This window comes from Cariama cristata, unplaced genomic scaffold, assembly GCF_000690535.1.
Source record: "Cariama cristata isolate BGI_N322 unplaced genomic scaffold, ASM69053v1 scaffold2387, whole genome shotgun sequence".
Classification (NCBI taxonomy): Eukaryota; Metazoa; Chordata; class Aves; order Cariamiformes; family Cariamidae; genus Cariama; species Cariama cristata.
The window spans coordinates 4,556-20,705 of record NW_009626887.1 but is presented as its reverse complement, the minus strand read 5'-3'; the positions used below and the strand labels follow the sequence as shown (position 1 = coordinate 20,705).

The 16,150-nt window shown below is 38.8% G+C and overlaps 1 protein-coding gene across 1 annotated transcript; it reads left to right on the top strand.

Moving 5' to 3' along the window:
* Nucleotides 1-1,673: 1,673 nt before the first annotated feature.
* On the top strand, nucleotides 1,674-15,516 carry LOC104155645 (putative E3 ubiquitin-protein ligase UNKL; the record flags this gene model as incomplete). Its single annotated transcript, XM_009704207.1, has 7 exons — nucleotides 1,674-1,748; nucleotides 1,888-2,053; nucleotides 8,033-8,125; nucleotides 12,666-12,896; nucleotides 13,554-13,756; nucleotides 14,584-14,838; nucleotides 15,365-15,516. Coding segments are annotated over exons 1-7 (1,175 nt in total), but the record flags the coding sequence as incomplete, so codon positions are not given.
* Nucleotides 15,517-16,150: the final 634 nt, after the last annotated feature.

Here is a 16,150-nt window from a genome sequence, read left to right as displayed (position 1 = left end):
GTGCAAGGTCCTGCACCTGGGTCAAGGCAGCACCCAGCATCAGTACAGGCTGGGGGATGATGTGATTGAGAGCAGCCCTGCGGAGAAGGACTTGGGAGTGCTGGTGGGTGACAGGCTAGACATGAGTCAGCAATGTGCAATCGCAGCTCAGAAGGCCAACTGCATCCTGGGCTGCATCAAGAGAAGTGTGGCCAGCAGGTCGAGGGAGGTAATTCTGCCCCTCTGCTCTGCTCTGATGAGACCCCACCTGGAGTATTGCATCCAGCTCTGGAGCCCTCAGCAGAGGAAAGACATGGACCTGTTGGAGAAGGTCCAGAGGAGGGCAACGAAAATGATCCATGGGTTGGAGCACCTCTCCTATGAAGATGGGCTGAGAGAGTTGGAGTTGTTCAGCCTGGAGAAGAGGAGGCTTCGAGGTGACCTCATTGCGGCCTTCCAATACCTGAAGGGGGCCTGTATGAGAGATGGGGACAGACTTTTTAGCGGGGTCTGCTGTGACAGAACAAGGAGTAATGGTTTTAAACTAAAAGAGGGTAGATTTAGACTAGACATAAGGAAAAAATTTTTTACGATGAGGGTGGTGAAGCACTGGAACAGGTTGGCCAGAGAGGTGGTGGAAGCCCCATCCCTGGAGGCATTCAAGGTCAGGTTAGGTGGGGCTTTCAGCATCATTTCAAGCATTTAATCTAGTGAAAGATGTCCCTACCCACGGCAGGGGGGTGGGACTAGATGATCTTTAAGGGTCTCTTCCAACCCAAACCATTTGGTGATTCTCTGGAAGTCTGTAGTCCATCTGTCCCTTTGTCAAAGTGGGGTCAGCTGGAGCAGGTTGCTCAGTGCCTTGTCTAATAGTGTTTTGAGTATCTCCAAAAATGAAGACTCCACAGCCTCTTTGGGCAACATGTTCCAGTGTTTGGCCTCCATCGCAGTAAAAAATTTTTGGTATCTGAGTGAAACTTGCTGTATTTCAGTTTGTGGCTATTTTTAAAGAAAAAATCATTCATTCTCATGGTCATTATCATCCTCAATCTTGCACTGTATCTAGCCTTGAAATAGAAATTTTCTGTAGTATTGGTACAAATCAGGAGACTAGATACTGCACAATCACTGCTGGTCACACAGAGGATCTGTGGATTGATTCTGTCACAGTTAAATGTTGGTTTTGTTAACTAAAAGATTGGAGGGAATAAATAAATAATAAAAGGAATTAATATACTGGAAACTCTGCACCAAGTGCCTGTAGACTTTGTGAAGTTATTTTCCAGTTTAGGATGTTACATGGTTACATATTGTTTGCATTTCTTACATTTTATAATTTAAATGTGTCATTTGTATTAAAAGAAAAGTTGAGCTAGAAATAAGTAGCACAGGTAGAGGTCATTATATAATGTGATACATGTGTGCAGTGCAGTCATGTTTCTCAACTATCTAAACCAAAGATCAGTTTATGCACCAATTGCATTTAGATTAAATGAGAAAATTTGCAGATTAAAAAAATGAATATAGTATGTAATTTTTGTATGAATGCATAATGAAATGGTACAATTCCTCAATAGATGTTTTCCTTTTGAAAAGGAGCATCAAACTTCAGCTAACTAATTATGTTTGTAGAGCTTATTTGCAAGTATTTAAATACCTTTTTTCTGAAAGCTGAATTCCCTTTTATGGTAGTGATGTCCAGCCACTTTGGAGAGATGCACTTAATTGTAAATGATAATGAAAATGATCCTAATCTATTAATTCAGAGGGTTCGTCTGGATTTCTTTCTGTTGGAATTAAAGTAACTACTTCAAAAAAATACATTCTGTTTATTTTATATGTTTGTACATACATCTGTGTAAGTGTGTTTATGTGTGTATACATATGTTGTTTGGGTTTTTTTAACAGAACCATCTTAGTGTTTTTTCAGTGGTTAACCCACTCGCTTCAAGTATAACTTCCAGTCTGGCCTCCAGTGTTGGATCAGATAGTTCATCTCCTACAACTGTCTCTTCTGTCAGTGCCAAAGCTCTCCCATTCTATTCTGGCAGTAACACAGTTGAATCGGTAATAGGTAAGTCTCTGATTGTACATGTTTTGTTGCATTATTCAAGTTCTTCTTGTTTCAGCATAGATTCAAAAAGCTTATTGGTAAAGACAGTAATGTTGTACACACCTGCTTTATTATATGTAATTAAAAGCAATATCTGAAATTCAATTTAAATATTTTCTGCAAAAATCATTATTTTTCACAAGGTCTCCAATGTGAGCATAGGAATGAGTGAATGGGACATTTAAACTGGAATTTTGGCATTGGTATTGGCCAATGATTTAAAAAAAATGTGTTAAACCTTCGTAATGCAACTCACTGTGTTACTAGAAGTACTGTCTCCCCAACTTCTGTTGATGGGCTGATGAGATTTGACTTTATTTTATTTTATTTTACCATAGCAGGTGCAATTACAGATCTTACCATGTTCACATGAAAATGGGAGATTTTTCTATGGCTGACTGCATATTCTCCAGTCTGGTTATTTGTATGTTCAAGGACAAAATCTTTTGTTCACACTATGTGGATCAGATCTGAAAGGACACAAAGAGGAGAAGCCCTTGCTTTCTGGGTACACAAGGCAGATGCTGGGAAATACTCACTTCCAAAATTTCTGTTACTACCCCAGAGCCTTTCCCATGCTTCCAACCAGCTAGACTGTTTATGTGGAAAATGGTAAAAGGAGGTAAATATTTCAATAATAATTAGACACTGGGAACTTCAAAACTGCTCATGGTACTCCTGCTGTGGTCTCACAGGTGCTGGATAGAGAGGAATAATCACTTCCCCAACCTGCTGGCTACACTTTTACTAAGGCAGGCTGATACGCTGTTAGCTTTTATTGCCACAGACCGTGCTGAACGTGTCATTTGTCAGGATTCCTGGATTTTTTTCTGCAGTGCTGCTTTCTGACCGTTTGACTACCAGCCTATACTGTTGCAAGGGATTATTCTCTGCCAGCTGCAGCATTGTTGTGTTTGACTTTGTAGAACTGTGTGAGGTTTCCGCCAGTCCAGTTCTCCAGCCTTTTGAGAGGACAGCAGTCCTGTCCTCTCATCGATTGTATCAGCTGCTCCCCTTAATTTAGTGTTATCCACAAACTTGTTGAAATTTGTGGCACTTTTACACTAAATCTGGTTTATTCAGGAGGCTGTGGCAGGGAATGTTGTGATTTGAAAGATGCTGTATTTCACTTTCTGTGGTGTAAGTCACATGATCAGGGAGTTGCTGTGATTAGCTGGTGTACTTGAAGCTTTCTGTGTTTAAATCGATGTGTAGCAGCGACCAGGAGACTGCAGACAGTGAGTCAGCACTTCGGCATGGTAAGTTAGGCATTTGCTCTTTTAATTTTTTTAGGAAAGAAATCCATGCACAATATTAAATGATGGATCTTTTTCTGCAGTCTCATAAGTATTATAGCTTGCTTTTCTTAAACACTTGTTTGAGGATCTGTGTGTTAGAACTGAAAATGTCAGAATTAGAAAAAGCAGAATTTTAGTTTTTATTCTATGCAAGTAATATAATTCCATCAGGTTACGGTTAATATTTTAAGATATACTATGGAATGAAATCACATTTTTGTCAAGATAAACATTGCTTCTGGAATAAGTAGAGGCTAGTTGGCAGTAACAAGTTACTCATATAACAATAAAAACCACAGTCTAATTTCTGTATACTAGATGTGGTGCTAATTTTTAAATCATAGTATACTGAACAAGTGTTGCAAAGTCATTTAACAGTGATACGCTGTTTCCCATGTCCCAGTGTGATTATTTTATTGACTATAAGAGGCTCTTGGTTCCTCCGAGTTAGAATATGCCTCTGCTGTCTACAGAGGTTTTTCTAAAACAGTTTTCAGTATGTTATGTTTGTTAACAGAACGTGAGTCATAAAGTACACATCTTGTGTATGTATAAGTTAGTGTACTTTATAGTAACTGTATAGATTTTAGTTTCTTTCCTTATATGTATTTAGATATATATAAAAATTCTTTTTCCAGAGTTCTGCTTCATGGATAAACAGTTTGGCATTGAAAATAAAGTGCTGCACACAATCTGAATAGAGCAGAAAATTAAGATGTTATTGTAGAACAGAAAATAAATACGTAGTGTTCTTGTAGGAAGTGGTGGATTGAAGAATAATTTTTAAAAAGGGGTAGAAAAAAAGCTACAGCAAGGGTAGGGGCTAGGTGATTATGCAAAAAAAAGGATGAATGGGTTTGGGTAACGGATTAGGGGAAATGCAGGAGAGTTACATTAGCAAGAACTGAGGAAGCTTTGTCAGACAGTGGACTCTGGAGACCTTTCTGTGGCCCTTTATCTTGATCTCACAGGGAGCTCCAAGCCCTGTCTGTCTGCTCCCTGAGTAACAGTCCCCAAGAGTTGGGGAAGAGAAAGGTGCAGGGGAGTTGGGGATAAGCACACCAATCAGATAGAACTAGTATTTAGCATTGAGGCTGGGACAATATGTTGAAAACTGAGGAATGATGGAGGGAAAGAAGGTACATTGTTGCAGTCTACTCCTGTCAGAGTCAAGGGAGGGTGGTTGAGTTGTCTGATTTTGTTCTGGTAAAAAAAAAGGAAATATAATCTGAGAATGTAAAAACTGCAGGGTGTTTGAAATCCTCCTGGAAATTAAAAAAAAAAAAAAAAAAAGAGAATAGAGAAATTAGATAAGCAAATTGGTAAAGGAGACATATTTAGAGAGGAATAAATAGAGAAAAGGCAGCAGTGAAGGGAAACGAATCAAGTGGTAGTAAGGAGAACGTGGGACCTTACCGTTAGGGGACATCTGGCAGCCTGAGATGCCACCCTGTTGTTTTAGGTTCTGGGTGGACCTCCCCCTGGGAATGTTTTGGTTGCTTCCGTTGCTTTCTATTGGATACTCAAGCATGGGGATTTTGCTTGTCTGGGACTTGCCATTCAAGGAAAATTGGTATCTCTCCATTTGCTTCCTATATATGTTGTGATCTTAAGATGCTGTCTGTGTTCTCTCCTTGCACTCCACTGACTTTCCACTATGTGAGGTGGAATCTGAGAGAGCCAGAGGGTATCAGAAATGGAGCTTCAAAAATCTAGATAGTAAACTGTAAGGAGACATGTCAGTCCTTTTTGTGGTAGGGGAGGACGAGTGTGGCAGAATGAGTTAAGGCCTCACATGAGGAGAACATGACAGGTTAGTGATTTAGAAAGGGTGCAGGCTTAGATTTGATCTACTATTTAAGCAGTATGATTTATATCAGCCTCATTTTGTTTTGTTGCTGCTTGTCGTACTTGCATAGCAACATACTGAGCCAGACACTGCCAATAACTTCAAATATTAATAGCATCTGGGTGATGTAGGGAATTGCAAGAGCATGAATAAAAGTTTGTTTCCTTGTTCAAAGATAATGACAGTGCTAATGATGGGATTTTAAAGCCTCTCTTTTCATGATTTGAGAGAATTTTGAATTTTTTGAAAGGAACAGCTTCACTTGGTGAAAGTGAGAGGGATCTCTCCCAGAATATCCTGCAACATAGCGATGAGAGGTTTGCTTTCACAGGTGTAGGGCAGTTTTTGACAAAGGATGTTGACACAGGTTCACATGTGTGAAGATTTATTAGTGGTTTGCATAGCTGACAGCACATATTGGTGAAAATTATTTCCAGATAAATATAGAAACGTAAGAAAAGAGAGATAGAAGAAACGGAAGGAGCAAACTGTCCCAGCAGCCAGGTGGGAAAAGAAGTGACAGGCAGGGCAGTCGAGCATCCTCTCCAGTGCAGCAGCTGGTTCTCTCCCACATAATACTTTTCACATATTAACAGTATCAACTATAGTTTTTCATCCAGACCATCAGAAACTCCTTATGGACTCTTCCAGCTTATGATGCTATTAGTGTTAATTGGAGCACACTTTGGTCAATGGATGGTGTTGCATGCTAATTGATTGTTGAGCTGTGTCCAAAGATGTTATTGGGTCCCTCTAATGTAAATCAAAAGCTGCAATCAGGAGTAGGAGAAGGGGAGAAAGGAACCGTTATTCTCACACCAGCGGCAGTCACTTCCCCTGAGAACCTACATAACAATGCTCTGAGGGTTGGCAGGTGCCAGATGGTGAGCCTAACAAGATAGTGAGCATGAGAACAAAAAAGGCACTACCAGAGCAGCTGGGTGACAGGGCAAGATAGGCAGGCTACAGTGTTGCAGATAAAAGGCCCTTACCCATATAAAAGGCAAAAGTAGGGAAGACACAGTGCAGCATGGGAATCCGAAACCCGATATGGAAGAGGGACTTCTAATCTGGGTTTCACACAGCACTTGTGGCCACTCTAATCTCCCCTCCTTACTCTATTGTATAGAAGGACTGGCTTAGGCACCTGTCTCCAAGAGAAGGTTATTGCTGGAAAACTTTGAAAAGCTAGGGCATGTCCCTTCAGGCCAAAATAATGATGCAGGGAGAGCTTCCTCCCTCTGACTGTTGGACACCAAGCTGCTTTGTCAGTACTGCTGAAAGATAAGGATTATTGTTTGGGCACAACTCCATACTAATAAAGTTGTGTTGCTTTTTGAGACCCAGACTAGTAACTCTTCACAAAGAGCTATGTTAACTCTCAGGTTTCTTTGTCGTCAGCATCATTGTGTAGTATGTGAACTTTATCTCTTGGCTGGTATTTTGTTCTGGACAGCTTAGGCAGTAGCACTGTTCTGTGGAGCCTGCTTCTAGGTCAGTAACTCACTTTATGTATTATCTGGAGCTCCGAGACTGTGGAGTCCGTTAGATAGCCTAGTCAACATTAGAAAATGCCTGTACATAATAATGCTGCTCTGATCTTGTATTAATGATCCAAATGGTCCTTTCAGTTTCTGACTTTTAGCACTTTTACAACTGTCTAGTGCTTCTGCCAAAGATTTTCTGCAGTTTACAGTGCCTAATGTTTAGGACTAGGCTATGAGAGAGGAATCAGTCTAATTCCAAAGGGATCAAGAGATCCCTTTTGGATCTTCTGGAAACTTTTACACAAGCCAGTGTGTCTTTTGATTTCTGTTTGTTCCTTTTCAACTCATTTAGGCTTTGTACCAGGTTTTAATAATGATTTTCAACATAAAGTCTAGAAATTCTTTAGAAAGGTGATCACTATCACTGACCATAGTGACTGGGTTAGTCACTTTCCTATCTGTAAAATAAATATTTATGCAGACTTCTCTCCTGTCTTCCTGACTGTGCAGTTGTTCGACATTAGTTAAAGTATACATACAGAGGGATAAATTCCTTAATCACACTCCTTTCTGTGCAGAAAAGAATTTAAGAGGAAGAAGGAAAAAAAATACCCATCTTCTAACACTTTATAAATGGTGAACCTACTAAGAAGTATACTGAAAAGAACTTTTTCATGACATTGCCCAGAGAAACTTTAGACCAACATAAGCCTTAAAATGAAAGGCAGTCTAACTGTTGATTCTAAATGAAATATTGGGGTTTGATTTTTACTTTATTTATGTTAAAATATTGCACATTTTCATTTGAATATTCTGACATTCCTTACATCTGTATGCCCTAATATGTAATTTTGTTACCCCAAGGGCTAACTGTTGTAAGGGGCATTTACAGTGCCTTTCCTCAGGTATAATACCTGGTTTTATTCAATAATAATAAAAAATATATTTACATAGCTATCCAAATTTTTTTTTCCTCTTTTTCTGTTGATGAACATCTAAGCCTAACAGGTGACACAGATTTATTGAAAATCCAGATAGATAGCCACCTCTCCATTATCCTCTATTCATCTCACCAGCTTGAAGAGCTGCAATAGCTTATATATGAAAGGTTTCCCTTTTAGAAAATACAGAGGATATCTTTCACTGTGTGTCTGTAGTACACTTAAGATCATGACCTAAATGCAAAAGAGTTCTATGATGGAAACACTAACAAAAATAGTCAAGTAAAGTTTCCTCATTTCAGCCATAATTATAGTTTTATGGATAATTTAAGGATAATTCATTGATACAATGTTTTGTTTAACAGGTTCTGCTTTAGATTTGCGTTTTAATGATGTGAACGTCGCATCCATAGATAGAGAATTAGAAGATCAAGAAAGCAGTGACCTTGGATTAGCAAGTAAGAGGTCCAGTTTGTAAAATTATACTCATTTAAAATATCTTTCTTTCTTACCTTTCTAAACTTTTACTCATCAAAATAGTTAGACAGCAAAGACACTGAAGAAAAGTCCTCAGTTTTGCTCCAGTGGTTGAACTTTGTGGTGTACAGGGATTGCACTGCTATCATCCTGTCTGTATTTTGCAAGGCATGTCTATTAAATGTTTTAGTTGGGTTTTTTTTAGCATGCTGAATGACTTGGGCCCATGGGCATAATAGTTGATGGAAGGACTTATATGCATTTACAGCACGGCATTATGCTCGAGCTTGACTGCCTGCATGTTGAGTGCTGCAAATGACAGCAGGCAGTATGTGCTGTGGGGACTGACAAGTACTTCCATGGTTAGGTGGCTGTCAAGAGGGGGAGTGGGGACAATACTTGAGGAGAAGGAGCTAGCAACCTTTAGGATTTTAATACTTGCAAGTTAAGGACTTAATCTTTCTATGAATCTAACCTGGAATGATCAATTTACTGGAAGGCCTGTTGGGAAGTATTCAGCCATTTGGCCTATTCTGGGAAAGCAGAGGAGAGGAAGACATAGCAAAGGAGACCAGTGCAGGGAAGAGAGAGCAGGAAGGAAGGATGAAGGGGGGGAACATCAAGAAATTAAAACACCACCTTTTCTTTGTGAAAGTAGAAAAAATAAAATAACCAAGAGGAAAAACAATAAAAAAAAAGGAAGTGAGAACTGAGGAACTATAATTTCGTTACCATATTCCTTTGAGAGTCATAGAACAAGAGAAGAGACACATTTTTGTAATAATTATATTCATTTTCTGGTATTTGTTTTGCTAGCATTTCTTTGAAGGAGGTCTACAGTGATCATTAAGTTGGTTGTGCATATGTGTTAAGCTTCCACTTGCACAAACGAAACTGTATTCTTGGATGGCAAACGTGTTCCACCTATGTTCTTCTTGCCCTGTGGCTCTATAAGCAAAGAGTAAAACAACTATATCTGCACTCTAGTTTATTATTGCTGACTTGCTCCAAGAGGAAAAGCTTGCACTTAGTGTCTCTATACATTATGCAATTTTTCTTCCTTTAAGATAATTATTATATCTTTAGTCCACTGGCCTTAACAAATATACCGATATATTTGATGTTGTTAAGTATGTAAGCTGTCACTGGGACTGCAGTGGATAGTACAGACTACAGGGACAGTACCCAAGCATTACAGATTCAAGACTGTCATAAGGCATGGAAATAATTTTGACCCAAGTGAACATCAAGTGCCCTTGCTCCGTCAGGAAAGCATATTTTATAAGCAACTGTAAGTTGCTTCTTTTCAGAAATAACACAGATGTCCAGAGAGATTCTTCTTCAAACTTTTCCTCCTCCAAGTGCTTCCTTTGCAGTGAAAGGGGACAGTTCTAGGCAAGATCACTAATTTTATCACCCCAGTAGTGTGTGGATATATGAAGCTTCAGAGCTAATACAGAATTCAGGAAAGTCACTTGGTTTGAAAGGGACTTTTTCATCAGCTCGCTCATTTGAAAGTGGGCTGCAGATGCCTTATGTAAAGTGACTGGTGACATGCTTCTGTCTTCAGATCTGAGCAGAGCATTTGGGGAAGCAGTTTACAATTCACATTTGGTGGTGTTGATGTTTTGGCATCAAGTAGATCTAGGCAGATTGTAGCAGTGGCTTAATTATTGATAGCAAGAGCTAGAAGAAACTGGTGCTGGATCGTACCGATTAAGATGTTTCTTACATGGAATACTAATTTCTGAGATCTTGACAACAGTGCTACAAGCTCTGGTGCCCCTCCCACTTTGACTGTGTTTTCTCCCAAGGTGGTTCTTAGTTAGTAGAGGCTGTATTTGTGATACCTGTATTCTTCAGGTTATTAGGGAATCCACACAGAATGACCCAAAATGTTACAGTCTCAATAAGGAGTCATCTAGTTTTATGTAGATTCTCATCAATAATATTAGGGCGAATATTTTCAGGGGTTTTAGGGCTTTGTATTTATTTTTATTGATTGACTTCTTACAATTTTCTGTCCAGTGATGATGCTAACAGGTTGTTCCTTCACCAGAACAGTTTATACGTTACCTATGAACATCTTCCATTATTGTTCATGATATTTCCCTTCATACAGACCTGAAAAGAAACTGATAATGTGTGCAATCTCAAATTTATTTCTCTGCTGGTGATGTCAGGCTCAACAATTCTCCTGATGCTATAGTTTGTTTGACTGGTATTTCACTTATTGCCTTGTTCTATGCTGCAGGAATGATTATGCTTCATTGGAAGTACCATGAAGTATGGAACAGGAAGAAAATACTGTAACCAATTTTATTTGTATGTGGAAGATAATTCATGCAGTGTAATAGGTTGACCTTGGTGGGTAGCCAGACACCTATCCAGCTGCTCTCTCGCTCCCCTTCCTCAGCGGGACAGGGGGAGAAAATTAAGATGAAAAAGCTTGCGGGTCAAGATAAAGACAGGGAGATCACTTACCAGTTGCTGTCATGGGCAAAACAGATTTGATTTGGGGAAAATTAATTTCTTGCCAATTAAAATAGAGTTGAATGGTGAGAAACAAAGAGAAAACCAAAAACAACCTCTGTCACCTTTTCCCTAGGCTCAAGTTCATTCCCAACTCTTCTACCTCTCCCTTCCCATCCCGAGCAGCGTAAGGCCATGGAGCGTAGTGATCAGTTCATAACAGTTCCTCTCTGCTGCTTCTTCCTCCTCACACTTGTCCCTGCTCCAGCATGGGTCTTCTCCACAGGCTGCAGTTCCTGTCAGGAGAACTTGCACCAGCATGGGCTGCCCACAGGCTGTAGTTCCTTCAGGCAATATCCATCTGCTCCATCCTGGTCCTGTCCACAGGCTACAGTGAAATTCCTGCTTGTATTGTAGTCTCTTCCACGGGGTGCAGGGAAATATCTGCTCCACCTTGGTCTCTTCCAGGCCTTCCATGGGCTGCAGGGGAATCACTGCTCCAGAGAAATCTCTGCTCCAGTGACTGGAGCATGGCCTCCCCTTCCTTCTTTCCTGACCTTGGTGTGTGCAGGGCTGTTTCTCACACCTTTTGTTCCCTCCTGCTCTGCCTGTGTGGCATTTTTTTGCCACCAGTGTGGCTGAAGGGCACAGCTGTGTCCTGCAGCGGGTCCATTGGAGCCAGCTGGCACTGGCTGTGGTCCAGCACAGGGCAGCCCCTGGCCTCTCCTGGCCACCCCTGCAGCCCCGCCCCTCCACTACCAAAACCTTGCCCCATGAACTCAAGACATGCAGGCAGACTGTATTTGCCAAAATCCAACTGGATTGGAAGACTGCTTTAAGAACCAGAAAAGAGATGGTTCTTCTGCTATCATTTCATACAGTGTTTGTTTAGGGGCTTTACTTTGGCTCTTAATTTTTAAGAGAATTCTTACTTGGCCAGATTTTTTAATCTTGCTCCTTGCTCCTCTTGCGAAGAGCAGTGTACATTTATTGTCTGGTATATTATGTACATCTGTGGTTATATGTCTGTCCTATATCCTCCTCATATAATTGGTCTTGAGGCTGATCTTGGTAACATTTGATGAGTATTTCAAGATACATTTTTTTGAAGACATTGTGGCAGTGCAGTTTATAATGAGCATCCCTGTCTTTTTGTTTTGAAATACTTCTAAAAGGAATGATGTTTTGTCTGATGACATAAATTCACCTGTTTTAAGCAAAACCAGAAAACTAGAATCATGACTCTTGCTTTAAGTATAATCATTTGACTGCTATATTTTTTTAAAGAAAAGGTGATGTAATTTTTAGTTGCTATTCAAACATATTGATGAATAAAATCTTCACAGTAAATATTGAACTCTTTCGTGACCAGGAAAATGCACTGTACCTGTGCATGCTTGTTTAAGTAACTGCATGATTGAACATCATTTTTTAAATATCTATTTTTTATTATTATCATTATTCTGGGAAATTACGAATAATGCATTTGTTTGTCTAAATTATTGTTAATTTTTACCTTGCTTCAAACTCAGTTTTCATAGAGAGTTAAGTACATTTGATATTTAAAATCTACGGAACAAAAGCAAAAGTATGTAGAGGAAAGAAATTGAGCTGTGTCTATGATTTTCAAGGTATGTAGTCTTACTTGCTTAACTCCAGTTTATATGTTAAAATAAAACCCAAATTTTTCTTATTCCCTTAAGTTTCAGTCAGTTTCTCCACTTGCGTTGGTTGTTTGTAAAAATTAGTAAATTGAATAACTTAATCTGAAAAGTGTTTTCTCTTTCTTTGTAGCTGCAGATGAAGCCACTGCTGTGTAAAGCTACAAATTCTGTTTTCAGGCACTTGGAAAACTACTTTCAAGTGTTCATTTTAAAAAATATTTTTGCAATAGGAGATAAATAAAAGTTTTCTTTTTTAATGGCAGGTATTTGAATATATAATTTAATTTACATTTGATACATTTTTCAGAAAAATACTTACAGAGAGCTGTGTACTGCTTTGGAACGAATATTTTTTTTTTTTTTCCCCCCTCTAATGCATACATAGGTCAAAGATTACTGGGAAGTTCAGCACCTGTCAATATTCCAGGTTCTCTTGTTCGTTCCTCATCTTTACATTCATCATCATCCCTTTCAACCTCTCCACTCAGTTCTCTTTCACAATCACTGTCTCAGTCTTTTGTTTCATCCACTACGGCTCCTCACCACCAGCAACCTCAGCCTTTGAAGACAGAACATAGTATGTTAGGCACCTCATCCTCTCCTCACAGCTCTTTAGGTAAGTAAGTTGAAAGCCGCACTTTGTATATTGTAAGAGGGAACTCAGTGACAGGTAAGAAATGTTCAGCCCAAGGCTTTGCATGTTTCTTCGGACTTAATCGGGACAACAAAGCCTAGCTATTATAAATCATAACACCACTGATAATGGAGTTAAATGTGGCAGAAAGTTCAAGGAGTGAACTTCCATTCCTAGGGAAGGGAAAAAAAGAATTCTTGGAAGGCGAGATATTTACAGAGGCATTTGGAAGGGGTAAAATGTAGCAGTTGGCACACAGGCAGGAGGAATGCATTTTAGCTGCAGCATTTGCTAAAGGAAAATACAAAACAGAGAAAGAGGAAGAATTAAAATTATGTATGAGCTGCTATGAACAAAGCTTTTTGTATACAAATTCATTCCCACTCTTCCTTCTCCTTTTGTGGACTGTACTGTCTTTTATTAAAAGCAGCAAGAAAAAAAACATGTCGTAAGTCTCCTGAGTTGCTCTAATACCGTAAACATTCTCCAGACTGTCACATGTCTGAAGGTAGTGAAATAATGTCATGAGTCCTGCAGATACAAGTATAAATTTTGCATATGTGGCATATCTGTTCTGCACATGAAACATTTTGCAGCAGTGTGTGCAGAATGATTATTTTTTCTGCCTTTGTTTTACAGGTTTGAATGGTGTTACAGGGAGCATTTGGGACTTTATAACTGGGAATTTCTCTCCTAGTCCATCCCCAGTACTAAGCAGTGGCACTACTCCCTCAATAAGTTCAAACACCAGTGGGAACGAACTAACTAGAGTTAGACAGGAACTTGATGATGCCAAGAGAAAACTAAAACAATGGGAAGAATCTTGGCAACAAGTAAAACAGGTGCGCTCATTTATGGTAATATTAAGTTACTTTTTTTTTTTTTTTTAACAAATAAGCAGCTCCTACTGCTCTTCCTTTTCTTTTTATCCCTGGACCCAGAGTTTTATTACAATCTGTCAAAGGAACGTTTTTTCCATCCTCAAAATGAGCTAGTGGCATGAAATAAACTGAGCTTTTTAAACGGCAATTCATTTTCTGAAAGTTGATCTGCCTCTCTAGACAGGGACACTTACACATATTCAGGATAGGTCTGAACAGCAACATATCTTGATGTTTAAGTAACTAAAGACATACATTCCTGCCCATACCTCTTTCAGATGATAAGCACGCAAAAAAAGTAGATGCATGCCAGCAGCTGTGGTTGTGTAGTGTACCTGGACAGTACCTAGCCATCTCAGCAGTCAAACTGAGGTTGTAGATAACTGCCAGTCTAGTGCATTTTCTGTAGTCCTTTCCTTCTCTTCATGTTGTCTCTGTGAGAAGGAGTGGCTAAGTAGCTGTACTAAATTTTTTTGATAGTTTTTGATGTCTCTTGACATTAAATTATGAATTTAACACTTAAAATGTGTTCCATTTATAGAGCTCCAAAAAGGCTTCTGGCTGTTTACAGACAAGTAACAGTGACATACCTAAAAATTACATTAAGTCAAAACAAGAAGAGTTGTTAATTAGAAGGTAGGATAAGTAGGGCGAAGTGTTAAATTGACAGTAAATGCACTGCTATGTCTAAAATTAGAGATTACCTACATCTTTGAAGGTTTTTGAATTTGCTCTTCTATTGTTAATTTAAAAATTTATTTTTTATATTCTGGAAATCTTTCTCCCAGGCATGTGAGGCATGGCAGAAAGAGGCTCAAGAAGCAAAAGAACGTGCTAACATCGCAGATGCGGACAAGCAACTCGCTCTTCAGAAGAAGGAGGAAGTGGAAAATAACTTAAAAAAGCTGAAGGTGCAATTAGCTGCTTGTCTATCTACTACATTACCTTATATGAAAAATTATGGAGATATAGAAAAGATATCCTTGCCAAAGCTTCGTTCCTTACAAAATCGGCTGCACTTAGATTTAGAAACAATAGATGAGGTGAGTTTCTTCATCTGCATAACTATTTTTGATAAACTGAAACTGGCAGCTCAGAAACCTTCAATGACATATTTATGCCAGATTTCATTTCAAAGAGCAACATTGCTCTCAGTATTAAGTCTGTCTTTTCTGGAATAGAGGATGGTTCAGATTTCTCAACCTGATGGATTCTTCTAAGTTTTTGATCAGCTATCAGAACAAATTACAAGTGGTTTACAAGAATTCTTGGGGTGATTAAAAAAAAGATTTTAAGCCAGCTTTTACCCCAAACGTTTCAGGCACTACCTAAATAAATAAAAATAGTTACCCTAAATAAATGAAACAGTTACCTGCTTTTCACTTGTTTAGAAGGTAGGTGGTGAGGTTCCCTGCTAGAATTTTGTGTAGTCAGAGAGGCCAGTGCAGACTTGAAGCATAGAATCATTGACATTAGAAGGGACCTCTGGAGATAAAGCTAGATAAAGCTGCTAGAACACACCTGTATGCTTTGGAATCATTTTCACCGAGTGCAATAATCTTTTTACAGGTGATTTTTCAGCTTCAGTCAAAGAAGTGTGTTGTATGTCAGGAGGGTGATCGTAGCATTATCCTGAATCCATGTCAACATTATGTACTTTGTGATCACTGTGCAGCTGCACAAGAAGAATGTCCCTGCTGCAAGAAAAAAAACCACCTGTGGTAACATACAGGCATAGTACTCATATCATGTTCATGAATTAAATAATTTTATGGTTTTGTATTTTATATAAGAATTATATCACTCATAATTAATCCATTTAATAGTGCTAGATTGATTTCCATTTTGATGTGAGAAACTTAGTTGCTTTAAGATAGAGAATAAGGCTTGCTCACCTATACATATCAACTTGTCATTTCATGAGGTTGTGTAGTCTTGAGGTTCTTTCATTATTCTCTGATCCCACCACAGGTTTTTCTGACTTCTACTTACATTCCCAGTGCAGAAGCTACTTAGGTTCATTTGCACTGTAATCACTTTGTATAAATCTTACCATAATGCCTGAATAAAGTGTTTATACCTGTTATTTTCATTAACAGAAGATGGATACATAGATACAGTAACTACACACTGGACAGTACAAATGGTCCCTTTGCCATGTCTGTTGTGTGTGGAATGCCAGAGCCAGTATTTTGGAATCGGTCTAACACTATGTTTACTTGGATGTTTGGAAAAAACTGATTAATATAAAAGCACTTTTAAATTATTGTGTTTTGTTAGGAAATATGTTGTAAATTGCTTCAAGCTGCTTTCTAGGTCTTACATTTATTTTTTAATATGCAATAATATGATGTG